Source organism: Rhinolophus ferrumequinum (assembly GCF_004115265.2).
Source record: "Rhinolophus ferrumequinum isolate MPI-CBG mRhiFer1 chromosome 15 unlocalized genomic scaffold, mRhiFer1_v1.p scaffold_54_arrow_ctg1_1, whole genome shotgun sequence".
In the NCBI taxonomy this organism is placed as follows: Eukaryota; Metazoa; Chordata; class Mammalia; order Chiroptera; family Rhinolophidae; genus Rhinolophus; species Rhinolophus ferrumequinum.
In genome coordinates this window covers 16,226,341-16,242,746 of record NW_022680357.1, presented here as the reverse complement: position 1 = coordinate 16,242,746, position 16,406 = coordinate 16,226,341, and the positions used below count along the sequence as shown (strand labels likewise).

General features: G+C 48.9%; 1 protein-coding gene across 5 annotated transcripts in view; it reads left to right on the top strand.

Moving 5' to 3' along the window:
• The window catches only part of DNAH3 (dynein axonemal heavy chain 3), a 121,555-nt gene that overhangs the window by 81,608 nt on the left and 23,541 nt on the right, over positions 1 to 16,406 (top strand). For all 5 annotated transcript variants that reach the window (XM_033102055.1, XM_033102054.1, XM_033102056.1 and 2 more), the window contains 9 exons: positions 338 to 517; positions 2,085 to 2,208; positions 2,299 to 2,455; positions 2,702 to 2,845; positions 3,763 to 4,432; positions 5,681 to 5,846; positions 7,026 to 7,242; positions 9,050 to 9,232; positions 14,312 to 14,510. In XM_033102055.1, the coding sequence (XP_032957946.1) occupies positions 338 to 517; positions 2,085 to 2,208; positions 2,299 to 2,455; positions 2,702 to 2,845; positions 3,763 to 4,432; positions 5,681 to 5,846; positions 7,026 to 7,242; positions 9,050 to 9,232; positions 14,312 to 14,510 (2,040 nt within the window). The remainder of the gene's footprint in view (positions 1 to 337; positions 518 to 2,084; positions 2,209 to 2,298; positions 2,456 to 2,701; positions 2,846 to 3,762; positions 4,433 to 5,680; positions 5,847 to 7,025; positions 7,243 to 9,049; positions 9,233 to 14,311; positions 14,511 to 16,406) is intronic.

Here is a 16,406-nt window from a genome sequence, read left to right as displayed (position 1 = left end):
CACTGTCATAACCTGGAGATGACCACGATGTCTAGCACATAGTAGACAATCAATATATTTTGGTTGAGGGAATGAAAAAATAAATGCCTGTGTGTTGGTGCCAGTTCATGCACCCTTAAAGTCACAATGGACAGAGATCTCAGTTAGGCAGGAGAGACCAGAACCCAGGAAAACCTCTTCCCATATGGCCCGAGTGTCCACTGGTAGAGCCTGGCCTGGAGTGGGATGGGACAACTGGGCATAGACTCTCCCACGGAGGGAATAATCATCTGTCACCTCCTGTGAGAGCAGAGGATCCCATAAACTTACAATGTGTGGCCCTGGCTTCTTTCCCCAGATGACCTCAATATGCCCGCCAAAGAAGTGTATGGGGCCCAGCCCCCCATTGAGCTCCTGAGGCAATGGATTGACCACGGTTACTGGTTCGACAAGAAGGACACCACCAGGCTGGACATTGTGGATGTGCTGCTTGTGACAGCGATGGGCCCCCCCGGGGGAGGAAGGAATGACATTACTGGTATGCGAAGGAGAAGTTCATTCCTCTTTGTTCCCCGGCCAAACCAGACCACCTGCACGGATGGAGGCTTGATGCAGGGCACTCTGTGCTGTTGGAGGGTGGAGAAAAGTGTTTCGGCTGCAGCCAGACAGGTTGGGTTAGCCCCAGGGAGTGGCCTCTGAAGACTTCATGTTGGAAGTTGTGGAAATAGGATTGGAAGATGAAAAGAGAAGAGTTTTTGGTTAGAGGAACAGAGTCTCAGATGAAAAGATGGCCAGCGTGTGTTCCAAGAGTGGGGCTAGATCAGAGGTTCTCAACGCGCGGTGCATGACGGTTGTGTTTGCTACAGTTTGTCAGATTGCCTGAGAGAGAACAACTAACCCAAAGTGGCCTAAGCACAATAATAACAGCAAACAAGCAAACACATAAGATCCCCACCCTGTCATCTCATAATTCAGGAGTATATTTTGCTTCACGTACAACTTGATCAGTCAAAGATCTGTATTTGTAGTAGACATATATCCTTGTCCAAGAATCTTAGTACCATTTCCAGACTTGAGATTCTGTGACCTTCCTGTCCTCGCTGGCATTTAGCTTTGTCATCTGTAGAATAAGGAAAATGGACAAGGTCATCTTATGTGGTATGCTGTATACCTAAGAATACAGACTCAAAAGCGATCACTATCAAGACATATACTAGCAAAATTACTGGACTTTAAGGAAAACTTCTGGGTATTTAGCCAAAAAGAGCACATGATTTATAAGAGAAATTAGATTATCTTAAGACTTTTCAACTGCAGTGCCAGAGAAAATAGAATAGCATATGTAAGATACTCAAGGAAATAAAATGAGAGTCAAGAATTTTATAGCCAGCAAAGCTGACCTGAAAGGAAAACGGTTATCAACAGAGACTGGTTTTTTTTAGTAGATTCTCAGGAATCTACTAGAAAATAGGTTTCAGATGATCAAAAAGGCTATAAATAACATTTCAATAAAGCTGATATATATATATATATATATATGTGTGTGTGTGTGTGTGTATATATATCATTAGATACATAGATTTCAATAAAGCTGATATATATATAATTAGATACATAGATAGGTATAGATATAGATATATAAGGATACCAAATTAATCGTGGTTAATTTAGGGGAAAGAATGGATTTGGTTTGTGGGAGGTAAGTGAAAAGCTGTGATCTCTTTCTATAAAAGTATTTCTGAATTGTTTGACTATTTTACAATGATCACATATTGCCTTTATCTTTTAAAAACAAGCTTGAGCTCTAGACTGGCCTGTTAACAGAACTGCCATCGTGGAGGATGTCTGATCTGCCCTGTGATCACAACAGCAGCTAGCCACCCGTTACTCTTGAGCCCTAGGAATGTGGCTAGTGACACTGAGGAAATACACTTTTAATGTTATTTCATATAATTAATTCAAGTTGAAGTAGTCACATATGGCTAGAGGCTGCCATATTGGACAACACAGCTCTGGGACATTAAGGCAGAGGGAAAACGAGTTCTTCCGTATCCCAGAATCCCTGGGCCCAGGAGGTAAGAGTGAGTATATGTGCATGTTTTCAGGACGATTCACTCGCCATCTGAATATCATCTCCATCAACGCCTTTGAGGATGACATTTTAACCAAGATTTTCAGTTCAATTGCTGACTGGCATTTTGGGAGAGGGTTTGACGTGATGTTCCTAAGGTAAGAGGTTCCAGTGTTTTCCAGGATATTGGCCTGGGGTCCTCAGTCCTGGCTCCTTCCTGACTGGTCTGCCTTCCCCTTGCTCCCAAGGTATGGAAAGATGCTGGTCCAGGCGACTATGACAATTTATAAAGCTGCCGTGGAGAATTTCTTGCCAACTCCCTCCAAGTCACATTATGTCTTTAACCTCCGGGACTTTGCACGGGTGATCCAAGGGGTACTGCTTTGCCCTCACACCCACCTCCAGGTCAGCCGCTGTCATTTCTGTTGCCAAGGTCATTCCTCAGTAACCTTGGCAGTGTGGCACATACAATGATAATAGTAACGGCGAACTGTTAGTGCGTGTTTAATAGATGGCAGGCATTGTATTAAGTATTTCTGAGCAATATCTCATTTAATCGTCGCACCAACTGCAGGATTTAGAAACTGTTTGCGAACTACCACCTCAGGCACTCCCTTCCACTCATTCAAATAACCAACTCTGGATTTTCAGGACTTTGAAAAACTTATCCGTCTTTGGATCCATGAGATTTATCGGGTCTTCTGTGACCGTCTGATTGACGATGAGGACAGACAGGTCTTCTTCAACATGATGAAGGAAACCACCTCTAATTGCTTCAAGCAGACCGTGGAGAAGGTCAGCCAGACCCTGTGATCACTTGGCAGCAGAAATGGTCCCAAATATTTGACCACTTAGTCTCAGACTTCAGCTTCCCTCCCTGGTGGAGACTCAGCTCTGTCCTCTGAATGTCAGGAAACAGTATTGGGTCAACTAGTTACTTGATGTGGTGATGTACGTGGTCCAATTAGGCTTCCCTTTCTTGGTAACTAAGTTTGGATCCATTCAAAGTGGTTTACTATATGGTGTTCATGTGTATAATTAACTTCAAATACATTTTCAGGGTCAAATTAATTTGTGAGTTGAGACATGAACCATGAATTTTCATGGTTTGATTGAGGGCCTGGTAAAGCCCAAGCGAAAGATTGTCATGGTTTCCCATTTGTAAATATTTTCTCCCATTTGATACAAGAAAAGTTGTTTTAAGCCTATATATTTGACCGTTGTCTAGTTCTAGCCCTATTTTTAAGAAGCTGTGATTTCTCCGTAGAAAAACTGCAAAAGTGTTTCATGTTGCATCCAGAAGCCAAAGGTAAAAGCAATGCCGGGTTCTAATATCAGAAAGAGCGAGTACCTAAGACATCTCTACTCCAGGCACAGAGTGGGGATGGCACCTCTCTTTGGTGAAGGAGCAAATACATTAGAAAATGGGGCCGCCCTTCAACCACCTCCTCTGGGGATCTCACAGTCTGACTACCAGTCTTTCAACTCCTTAGCAAACAGATTGACCCTCACGTTCACACTCTTCTCACATGTTCTCTCATCATAGTCTTTACAACCATCAGATCCACATATCATGGTTCTGGTTTTTGATTTTCCCCCACTGTTAATGAACCAAGACTTTGGAGAACGTGCTCAAAGGAAACGAGCCCATCTCCTGCCCCTTCCTCCACCCCTCTCGCTGCCATCCTGCCTGAGACTCCTCTGTCCCACAGGTCCTCGTCCACCTGTCACCCTCGGGAAAGATCGTCGAAGACAACATTCGTAGCCTCTTCTTTGGCGATTACTTCAAACCAGAAAGTGACCCCAAAATCTACGATGAGATCACTGACCTGAAACAGCTGACGGTGGTCATGGAGTACTACCTGGAAGAGTTCAACAACATCAGCAAGGCCCCCATGTCCTTGGTCATGTTCAGGTTCGCCATCGAGCACATGTCCAGAATCTGTAGGGTCCTGAAGCAGAACAAAGGCCACCTGCTCCTGGTGGGCATCGGGGGCAGCGGGCGGCAGAGCACCAGCAAACTGTCCACGTTCATCAACTCCTACGAGCTGTACCAGATTGAGATCACCAAGAGCTACTCGGGCAGTGAGTGGCGCGAGGACCTGAAGAAGGTCATGCTGCAGGTGGGCGTGGCCACCAAGAGCACCGTGTTCCTCTTCAGTGACAGCCAGATCAAGGACGAGTCCTTCATCGAAGACATCAACATGCTCCTGAACACGGGCGACGTGCCCAACATCTTCGCTGCTGACGAGAAGGCCGACCTGGTGGAGAAGATGCAGACGGCAGCCAGGACCGAGGCGGGTGGGAAGATGGAAATCACGCCCCTTTCGATGTACAACTTCTTCATTGAGAGGGTGAAAAAGAACCTGCACATTGTCCTTGGTAAGACGAAGCGAGCGCCGTTTTCCCTTTTCCTCGGGGTGTTTCAGGGTCTCCTGAGCACCCGAAGCCAGGCCTCTTACAATGGGCTGAGGATTGATCCAGGCCGGGCACTCGCCCGGGGAGGGGTCGGTGCCTGGAGGTCCTGTGGAAACGGCCAGTCTCATGAACCACTCTTTGCAACCTGTTCCACTCTCCTCAGTCCTCTGAACTCTCCTCTGAACTCTCTCCTTCCTTTCAGTCCCTTACCCTGGTGGCCTCACAGAACAACACCTGGAGACCTTCTCCCTGGGGATGACATTTCCAATCTGTCCGGAAACCTAAGGGTTGTGTTGAATCTGCCCTCTCGTTACCATGTCCTGTCAGTTGCCACCTCCTGGCTGTCTATCATATCCACCTGCTTTTCTCCCTCTCCACCACCTTCACGTTGGCTGAGCCACTGGCATGTCACCCAGACCTTACCTCTGCGACCTTCTAACTATTCTATGTCCACTCTTGTCCATTCCAGACCTTTCTGTTCCTCTGAGCCAGGATGGGTTTTTTCCCCATGTATTGCAGATAGAATTGTTGTGTGTAAACACACAAACTTAAACACTTAAACTGCTTTCTACTAGGATAAAGACCCAAGTTCCTAACCTGTAGTTCTGTAAGGCCACCTGCCAGACTGTCACTGCCCTCTCCACACTGATCTCAGACCAAGCTTCCCCTACTCTCTCTGTTCCTCAGCCACATTGACCTTCTCACATGTCTACTTGGGCATCACGCTTTCTCTTAACTCATTGAGTCTAAATGAAACAATGAATTAAATTGAGGGTACAGAACCCCAAATCTGTGGCTGGATGGAGATGGGTCAGAAACAAGCTGATGCCCCGCCCCCCACCCCCCAGTAGCTTCTGTAAGTAGCTACATATGAGGCGTCTACGCCTCCCTTATGTCCAAGGGGATCACAGGGCTAAAACCACTATGGCAAAGTGACCTGAAGGAGCTGGAAGCAACAGTAATGGGCCTGCGAGACCCACCAGAAGGCCCCTGGAGTACACGGATTTCCCATCACAAAGCTTAGTGAAAATATCCCATGATTCCCCTGTGTTTCCCAGGCGCTCATCATGACTATCTATGCCCGTTGCACGCCTGGCTGCCAGCAGGAAACATGCCCACCCCTGGCCATCAGAATACTTGGCAGCACCCTCCTGCTTCCTTGGGCATCCTTGCCTTGGAGGCAGGGCGCTAACGCAGTCTGTTTTCCATTAGCCATGAGCCCCGTTGGGGACGCCTTTCGGAACCGTCTGCGGATGTTCCCTTCCCTGATCAATTGCTGTACAATCGATTGGTTCCATTCCTGGCCCACGGACGCCCTGGAGTTGGTGGCTAACAAATTTCTGGAAGACGTGGAGCTTGAAGACCATATTCGGACAGAGTAAGTGTTAGCTACACGTTAGTGCCCTAGCCAAAGATTCCAACTGGAAAAATCCCCATGTTGGCTCTATTCTCGTTGTTAAAAGATTTCTCAACTTAGGTATAAAAACGTCTGTATATGTCACCTGCCTCTATCCTTAGTGTTTAGCAGATGCCTGGTGCGTAGTAGGTCCAGTTGCAGCTTACTAAATGAATGAACGGAAAAGGAAGAAGGAGGCAGGGGTCAGAATGTTCTTGGCTTTAAATTCCATTTTAAGAACTTGGAACTTTGTGGGGAGCTTTTCACCTGATCTATGGGCTTATGAATAGAATTCAGCGGGTCACTGAATGTGAATGGGAAAAAATTACATCTTCGTTTTCACTGACATCCGACTGGTATTTTACATTTCCTTCTGTGATGAATGTTGGCAGTAAACCCAGTAGGATTAGCAGGACCTGTGCTTGTTACCCAGAGGAATCATGGTTATTTGCATAACTCATTTAGTCATTACAGATGCCTCATTATATAATTTCCTTCAAAACAGTGGTAGCTTTTAGACACACTGACCAATCTTTGTATTTAATGCAGCAGTCAGCAAACTGTGATCCATAGGCCAACTCTCATTCACAGCCTGCTTTTGTAAATAAAGTTTTATTGCAGCCATGCTCTTTTTTCTTACTACAGCATCAGAGCTGAGTGGTTGCTACAGAGACTGCAGGGTCCACAAAGCCCAAACTGTTTACACACTGGCCCTTTCCAGAAAAAAAAGTTTGCTGACCCCGATTTAATGCATTGATAAAAAGCACATACATTACTATAAAACATTTAGTTTTTAAACTATTTTGGAAACTATTTCAGCATAGTTGTTTTCCTTTGTAATCCCATATATTTTACTTTATTCATTTAAAAACATTATTCTGCAACGTCCAGAGGGTTCACCAGACTGCTAGAGATTCAGAACTCCTGCTCAAGCCCCGGTGATTCATCAAAGTGATCAGAGATGGAAATGACTGATCAGAGATCATTCTAGTAGGAATATGTGCCTCCCCAAACCTTCTCGCGGCTCTGTCGACCTGCTTCCGAGAACGTGGGCTTCCCGCAGGTCACACGCGGGTCCCTTCTTCTCACGTCCTCACAGCGGTGACCAGAGCTGAGCTAGTCCCCTCTGGGCCTGCCTAACCACCTGCGTGTCCTCGTCAGGGTCATCTCCATGTGCAAGTATTTCCAGGAGAGTGTGAAGGAGCTGTCACTCGAGTATTACAGCACGCTTCGCAGACACAATTACGTCACCCCCACCTCGTACCTCGAGTTGATCCTCACCTTCAAGACGCTCTTGCAGAGCAAGAGGCAGGAGGTTGACACGATGAGGAACCGCTACCTGACAGGCCTGCAGAAACTCAACTTCGCAGCTTCCCAGGTGAGCGCTCAGAGTAGATGAGGGGCAGTTCGGCGCAGGACTTGGCAGAGGCAGCAAGCCACTTGCTCAGCATTCAAAAGGCCCCCCCAAAAGACAGCATCTGACCCTGCCTTTGCAGAACTCACCTCAGTTGCCTCAGCTGAAACCTGGCCCTATGCCATTCTGTCTTTATTCAAGATTTTGACATTTTGTTCATCCTGGGTCTTTTTGCATTAATTTAGACTTAAAAATATTGCACTAAAAACACTATTGATCTTGAGTACTGAGTTTTTTGGTGCCCCCTTACACTTCTTGCCCAGGGGGAGTGCCTCATTGTCCCCCACCCTAGCCCTGGCCCTGGCTGCTGTCAGTGGGGAACTGGGCAGAATAAGGCCGTGGCGAAGAGCAGAGCTTTGTGGAGTCAGGCAAATTCCGGCCTCAGATTCTGGTTCTCCAGCTTCCCAGCTATAGAATCTTGAAGCTCTGGGGCCCTCAGTTTTCTCTTTTATTAAAAAGGTGATAACAGTCTTTGTTTCCTAAGGCTCTTAGGAGGGTTCAGTGAGCTGACATGAGTACAAAATGTCTGGCATACGAATTAGTAATTCATTTGTGCTTGGAGCCACTTGACAAAGCAGCTAAAAATGAGAGCCGTGTCAGACATGAGTATGCAGCACCCGGAAAGATCTGACGCCACTGAGTGGCTTGCCGTAGGTCGACCTGCTGCTGAGGGTAGCAGACGCGCCAACACCGAGGCACAGAACAGGAGCCATGTCACGGTGTCCCCCGACCCCCTGCTCTTGGACTGCTGGGTCCGACCCAGGGTCCTTCGTGTTTAGAAAGATGTTGAAAAGAGTGAGCAGACGGTGTTGCCAGGAGCAGCACGAGGACCTGAGCCAGACGAGACCAGGACAGGACGGTGCCAGTTAACATGCTTGAGCCCTCCCTGTGCCCAGCGTCATGTATGGGAAAACACTATTATGTCTCCGTGTTACATGCACAAACCAAGACTTAGAGGCCAGCTGACTGGCCCGTCATCACGCAGCCCCGTGAGGAGCCACTGCTAGTGGTGGGGCCAGAACAGAGACTCGGGTAGGCATGACTCCAGGGCCTGTGTTCCCAACTACGTCGGCATACAGTGCTTCTCTCACATGGGCTTACTGGGGGCAGTGCGTGCAAGGTCGTGAAACCCTCTTCACACAAGTATCTGAGCCGCCTGAGAAGGCAGCCAGGACCAGTGTGGAAAACCACAGGGGCTAAATTCCAGCTCTTCCTCAGGAAAATCTAGTAAGGCATTTAGTTGTCTGAAAATGGAGCACCTCCCCTGAGAGGTGGTGAGCTTCCCATTATTAGAGGTGTTCAAGCAGTGGCCAGAAAAATTGCTTGGCAGGAATGCTTTAGAGAGAATCAGACTGGTGGGAAAAAATGGCCTTGAAAGTTCCTTCTGTCCCAAGTATCTCAGCCATAGATATGTTTCCTTCACAGCCTTAAAAAAAAATGTAGGTTTTCCCCTCTAACTGGTTGTTTGTTCTCTCTCTCCCTGCCCCCCAAAGTAGAATGTGGGCTCAAGGCAGGAGGAACACCTTTTTAAAATTTTTAAGTTTACGATCATATGTGTCTGCCGAGTGCAGTGCCCAATAACTACAATACATTGTAGGAACTCAGTTGCTACGTATTGAAAGATCAAAGAGGTAAAGTCCAACCAACAAAAGCATCCCATGTTAAAATCACTGGTATTCTCTACATATGTCATCGGTTGGAGAATGGTTTCGACTCTGCCGCTGCACCGACATGGCTGACCCTGACCCTCCCACCCCTCTCTCCTTGGTAGGTGGCGGTCATGCAAGTGGAACTGACGGCACTCCAACCCCAGCTCATCCTCACCTCCAAGGAGACCGCCAAGATGATGGTGAAAATTGAAAAGGAGACGAGAGAAGCCGATGCCAAGAAACTCCTGGTGCAGGCAGATGAAAAAGAAGCCAATGCCGCTGCGGCCATTTCTCAAGGAATCAAGGTACAAAGAGCGGGAGGAATGGGAGGAGCCAGCGTCTTCTAGGCTCGTCTGCTGCGTCTCTAGAGCCTGACACAGTCCCGCAGAATGTGTGTGGTCATGCCCATCTTGCAGATGAGAAAAGAGAGGCTTGAAAAGGGGAGGCGACTAGTAAGTGATGAAGCAAGTCTTCCTGACACCTGGTCCTCTCCAGGAAGCCTTATTGTTTTCCAAATACTCTCCTCTCACTCAGAGTCGCGGCCTACAAGGCCCAGCGGATGTAACCTCATCTCTTACCACTTGCTCCTCTTTGACTCTGCTCTGCCCCTTCCGGCCTTCCCGATGTTCCTTAAATAAACACCAGGCAAGCTCCCACCCCCGGACCCTTGCACCGACTGTTCCCTCTGCCCAGAACGCTCTTCCTCCAGATTAGATTTTACGTATCTCTTCCTCCTCCTCCACATTTTTGCTCAGATGTGCCTGGCATGTCGTAGACGTGGAATACGTATTTGTCAAATGACAGACTGTTAATCCTAGAGGACCCCATTTGAAGGTGATTCTTGTACTAACAAAGAATAGTCCTGGGATGGGCTTCACCTATCTTCAGCTATTAGAAGGAAATCTGATGAACATTCCTGCGATGTGACATATTTCTCAAAGCACTTGCAAGCACACAAGTACGTTTGGAATCACAGCTGCCTTGGACGTAGGAATGACACGTATCGTATCGGTACCTGAAAGTTAGCGGCACTGAGCTTCACTACTGGGTGAAGCAACTCTCAGGGAGGCACAGCTAGTAGTTAGAGGGATTAGAACCAGGGTTCGTGGCACCTGTGTAATGTGCTTGTCCCTGCGCTCCCATTAGCAGCTAGAACATTCTTTTGACCGTTCTTCCAACAAGAACTTGAACAGAAAGTAGGCTGCGTCTGGCTTAGAGGATGGATAAATACTGGGGCACTTCCTAAAAATGACAGGCTTCCACACTGGTTCTTCTCCAGGGAGTCCCGAGACCTGGCCTCTCCTAGATGTCCTTGGGCCCAGTCCTGGTCTTGGAGTCACACCATGAGCGCCCTGTATAAGAGAGGCTCGCTCATGGTCCTGGTGGCACTGGTGGGAGGCCAGTGGAACTATCAAAGACGGTGAGCACCAGGCACCCAGAACCATAACCCAGCAGGAGATCGGCCCTCCTAGGACAAGCTCATGATAATAGCGACTACTTAGTGCCCCGGGGTGCTTTCTCCAGTCTTCCTTCACTTAACAAGTGTTTGCGGAATGTCTGTTATGTGCTGCCACTTTTCTAGGCAGTGGGAAAAGCGGACTGGACAAGACGGGCCAAATTCCTTCCCCCGTTGAGACTATGTTCACCTCTACTTGGTCTGCATGTCCTTTTAGCATCCTGAGTGTCCTGCAAGGCAGGCGGTATCCTTCCCAGTTTATAAGTGAGAAAATCCTGGTCTAAGAACGTAAATAACTTCTCCAAGTTCATAGAATGTCCAAGAAGAACGTCAATAACTTCTCCAATTCAGTACCAGGTTACTGAATCAGCTCTCTGGTTCCAAAGCCCTTGCATTTGTCCATGATTCCAGAATTGCAAGCTGGCCGCTGCAGAACGCCTGGGCTCTGTGATACACACAACATTTTTCCTTAATCTTGGAATAATGACCAAGTGTAAACATCAAGAGATTTCAAGTGAAATTTCTAAAGTTGCAGCTTTCCTTAGGACAACAACAACAACAAACCCAAGCGTCTGGCAACATCGGGCCTGCGTGCCTGGGTCTCACCAGCCAGCCAGCCCACTTCCCTCATGCTCATCACTGGCCTGGCTCCTGGAGGTGCATGAATTTGCAGCTCCTCCCTGGTTCTCTTCTAGAATCAGGCACCTCAGGGCTCAGTATTTGCCCAGTTGCCTTACCTGTGAAATGCGGATACTAAGAGGAAAACGTGTACACTTGTAGCATGTGGCCAGCACACAGAGCTTAATGGCCCACATTAGCTCTTCTCTGAAATGGATGTTCTTTACCCTGTGCCAAGTGGACCTGCCTGTCTGGTAAAGGCAGGCTCTCTCCACATGTGGGCACATCCCAGCCAGGATTCTGCTCTGCGATGTCACGGGATGTTGCTGGAACAAGAGGAACGCGAGAGGCAGCATGGGGCTTATAGGAGGCGACCCACCACGCCCATTCCTGGGCAATCAACGGCCAGCTCAGGTTTTCGTGTGAAGGGTGAGGTCTCGTGCTCTGCCGTCCCCATCCCTGGGCTGGGAGTGACATCCTCCAGGTGAGTCAGGAGAGGAGGAAACGAACCTGGGTTCACTCCGAGTTTTCCTAAGGCTTCTGTGGGGACCAGAATCCTTTCCTGAACCTCTCGGGGTACAGTCCTTCTCCATGTGAAGACTGCTGATTTCCTCTAATCTCCTCGCACCCCTAGAAACGACATAACATGGTAGCGTGCCCAGCATTGCCAGAGGAATCCAGACTGAGATTGGGGGACAGCCGAGAAAGACTCAGGCCCCAAATGCTTGCTACCCAAGTACAACTTAAATGGGTCCTTAAATGGGTCCGTTCTTTTTAAGCTGATGAATCGTTTCTTTTTCTCCTAATGAGGAAACTAAATGATGCCAGAATGTCTGCAGACTTGGCTACATTTCATCAGAGGGCACTGAGATTCACATCTCTCACACAGCCCTGCTAAGCCACAGGGGTCATTTTTAATTATAATGTTTTTCATTATAGAAGCAAATGACTTAGCAGTAATAACACGTATGGAAGAATTTTTAAGTCATCTTTAATACCTATTCGGTTTTTCAGTTTTCCCTCTAGCCCCAGTCGGTGCACGCCGTGGATCGTTTTACGTTGTTGCAATCATAGCATGCTTGCTGTTTGCGTTGTGCTTTTTTTATTCCCTTACCATCCAATCACCCCCAATGTGTCACAGAGTCATTTTAATGACCATTTTAAGTAGGTGCTTCACCCATCGAGTAGCCATTCTCCTGTTGGGCATTGAATCCTATTGCGTCCCACCGTGTTTGCAGTGTTTCTAGAATATAAACCAGCATTTCTCAGCAGAACTACATGTCACAATCACCTTTGGAGTTTTGAGGTGCAGATGCCCGGACCCCACCCAGGCTGGCTGACTCAGAGTCTATGGGTGTGGGGCCTGACGGTGGGGGTGCCCAGGTGCCCTTAGTGACTCGGAGGCACAGCCAGGGCTGAGAATCACTGTGACAGATGATGGTACAATTACAGCCTTTTCGAGTCACCTGGAAAACAAGCTTGCTGGAACCCAGGTCTTGCCCCTTGGGAAAGGGGCAGAGTGACCGGGCCACAGGGATGCACGAAGGCGTGTGGACCCCTGGTTGTCTGGCAGGTTCTAAGCAAGCGACACAGAATTATCAATGCCATGAAGCCACTGGGGAGGACTGAAGTCAATCCACCCAACATCCAAAGCTGTGGCCAAGCCAACACCTTGGGTCTCTTCTGCCACCAGACCCTTCCGGAAGCTAACCGTGAGAAACGGCAGGGACCAGTTTCGGTTTTTCTTCCTCTTGCCTCGCGTTCTGGAGCGTGTCCCAGGGCTGAACGGGACAAGCTGAGTCACTCCAAGGACTCAGCCTTTATTGCCATCTAAAGCAGGATATTTCATCTTTGAAACTGGGGATATCTGACATGGCTCGTCTTTTGAGTATGTGTGTGTGGGGGGAGGGGAGGTTAAATAAAACATTGCTATAAGTGTATAAGAAAAGCAGAAAACCTAAAATAAAGAATCCGTGATACACACACCCGTGTAAACATACACATATGTGAGAAAGTGGAACCACCTTTAGCTTGTTTGCCTGTCGCAGTACACCTGCAGCATACAGACTTCAGCACCTGCTGCTTCCTTTCAGGCTTGATGTTCTCTTGTGAAATTGCATTTCAGTCAGGGCTCCTTGGGCTGGAGAATCAACCAATCGAGGAGGTCGGAGCCCAGGGTCAGGGCTTGGCTCTGTGACCAACCAGCTCTGTGACCTTCGCTGACTCATTCTGCCTCCTGAAACCTTCCCTCCCTCTTCCCTCCCTCCCTCCCTCCCTCCCTCCCTCTTTTTCTCTTGGATTTGGTAGTTGGACTACTAAGTCATCTATGAGGTCCCTTCCAGTTTAAAAGTCTTATAATGTTAAGCTTTCTTTTTTAAAAAAAAATTGAGATAAATTTCACATACCATTAAGATTCACCCTTTGAAATGACACAGTTCAGTGGTTTTTAGTGTGTTCACAGAGCTGTACAGCCACCAGCCTTCTCTAATTCCAGAACATTTTCATCACCCCAGAAGGAAACCCCGTGCCTCCCTCTCTCCAACCCGTGGCAACCCCTAACCTACCTTCTGCCTCGACGGGTTTTCCTTCTCTGCGCCTTTCACATGAATGGAATCCTGTAGCACGTGGCATTTTCTGTCTGGCTTCTTTCACTCGGCACAATGCTTTCAAGGTTTATCTGTGTTGTGACATGAATCGGGACTTCATTCCCTTTTTATGGCTGAATAATATTCCATTGAGTTAATTTTGTTTTTAAATGAAGGAATAATGGACACACTGTCTTCTTTGCCCAGAGCGCCCTACCCAGCTCTAATCTCTAGCCCTGTCCCTCATCCTGAAACGCCACCCTGTTCCCAAGCTTCCCCCATCCCTGACTGCACCCCTCCCCACGGCTGAGCTGCAGTACATCCTGACCGTCACCCCATGCTGACCTCTCCCACCCCCCATGGCTTCCTCTGCCCTGGCCTTGCCTTAACCCTAGTCCCACCTGTCATTCATCCTCTAACCCTCATCCTCCATCTGTCATCCTTGATCAGTGGGTGTGAAGTCACCAGCTCATATATCTCTTGGGAATTTGTTAAAATCCAAAAGCTTGATTTGTTAAGATCGCAGAGCAGGTGACTTCTTAAATGTCCCAGGCACCCAACTGCGGGCCCCAAAGGGCCGTGTGCACCGCCATGCATGCAGAGCCCCGGGCAGGGCCCCTTCCTGGGGGCAGGGTCGGGCCAGCACTGTGCCCAGTTCTCCGGCTTTCTCCAGGAGCAGAGCTTCCTCCCCACACTGTGCCCTTTTGTCCCTGTGCTGCCCGCAGGATGAATGTAAGGGGGACCTGGCAGAGGCGATGCCGGCCCTGGAAGCTGCTCTCGCTGCACTCGACACCCTGAACCCAGCCGACATCTCGCTGGTGAAGTCGATGCAGAATCCCCCAGGCCCTGTGAAGCTGGTCATGGAGAGCATCTGTGTCATGAAAGGGCTGAAGCCAGAGAGGAAGCCGGACCCCAGTGGCAGCGGTAACCCCCTCTAGCACCCCAACCGCCCCCCCACCCTCCTGGGCAGTGTGCGGAGTCTTGGAGGAAAGGAGACAGGCGCCAGACATGCATATGCACCACAGAGCTCTCTCTTGTGTTTCTTCACTGCCCTCTCTTCTGCCCATCTGTTGGGGGAAATGGCAGTGTCTTAGGTGAAGCCGCGCTGAGTCAAGGCCCCTGCCTGCAAATCATTGCAGAAATGAAGGTCACGAAGAGAAAAGGACTAATGTGGTGCAAGCACACACACAGTGCAGTGTGGGTGAGAGAGGGAGAGAGAGAAACAGAGAGACGGAGACTGAGACTGAAATGGAGAGAGACCCAGACAGCTAAATGCGTGCGTGCGCGTGCGCACACACAGACACAGAGAGATGATAAAAGGGAAGAGAGATCAGGAGGGAGAGAGATGAGGAAGGAGACAGACAGGGAAACAGAGCGGGAGGAAGGATGGCGGAGGGAGAGCCTCATGCACACATGTCAGAGACAGAGACATGAGAGAGACGGAGACAGACCCAGAGACACAGGGACACACTCATATAGAGCGAGTGGGAAGAAGAGAGACAGAGGCAAGAAAACAAAGACACACAGGGAGGGAGAGGTGGGGTCGGGTGGAGCGGGAGCTGGTAGAGAGGAGTTAGAGGGCAAAGGGAGGCCAACACGAACTGAAAGGGGAGGTGGGGGAGACGGGTTCTGAGACTGAGAAATGGGAAGAGAAGGATGGGGGAGGGGAGGCAGGAGGGAAGAAAGCTCCCCACACAGTCGAGCCTAGACGCAGTACCAGGTGAATGAATATTCAGTCTCCTTGAAATCGAAAGTGGACGTAGCGTCTTGTGTGGAGGCCCGTGTCCTAGAGCCAAACAGGAATTCTGGCTTCTGCCTCCCCTTGGTCAGCAGTCCCCCTTCCCTGGCCAGTTGGAGGCCAAAACCCACATGAAGAAGATGTGGAGGTGAGCAGGAATGGAGAAGCAGGGAGTGGACTCTACAAGACCATACTTCAGGCAAGCAGCTGAGCTGTGACAGGTTGGCCTGAGCAAGGATGAGCTAGCCCGCACGCGACCCTGGGCACAGCCGAGAGTCACCTGGGAGCATAAGGGATACGGAGCCAGTTGCTGGATGCTAGAGATCCTTAACCTCTTGGCCTGGGGGTGGCCTGAGTGCTAATATTTTTAAAGCTCCTGGGTGGGCCTAAGGGGCCTCCAGGGCTGAGAACAGTACACAAAGCCTGGCCAGGTCCCGAAAGTCAGTACTCGTCTTCGATCAGGAATGAGCCACGCAGGGCCCATCATTTGCCTTTCTTACTTCACACTTAAAGCAAATGGTGTGTAATATTCACTTAACCTACAGAATTTAGCCTGTCCATTGGGATGGAGCAAAAGAACGATTCAATAAGTTTTGAGGTACCTTGAATTTAAACGAAGCTGATCATTTTCCTGAAGGCAAACAAAAACCTTCATGGGAAATACCTGTTTGTTGTGTTTGCATTAAGAATGGGACACATTTGACTTGTTTTATTCACTCTGATGTCTCAAGTACCACATTTTTTGATGAGCCTGAGCTTGGCAAGTGTTTACAGTGCCAGGATCTCATCCCCTGGGATGAGATCAGGGCTCAGTCAGTCCTTTGCATGATGGGTGCTAATGAGAGTGAGGGCCCTGCTTCATTTGGGGGCCACAGATGACCTTCTGTCCAGTTGCTTGCTTCTTCCCTATCCTTGCGTTCTCTTGGGCCTCACCCACTCACTCACGAGGAGAACTAGTTAGGTTCCATCTAACTTACCTCCCAGACTTGAAAAAGAATATTCAGAACGCCTGCCCACGGCTCGTCTGCCCTGTCCATCTCTCACTGGGATAAGAGGCTACATTCCTTCAACGCGTATTTATT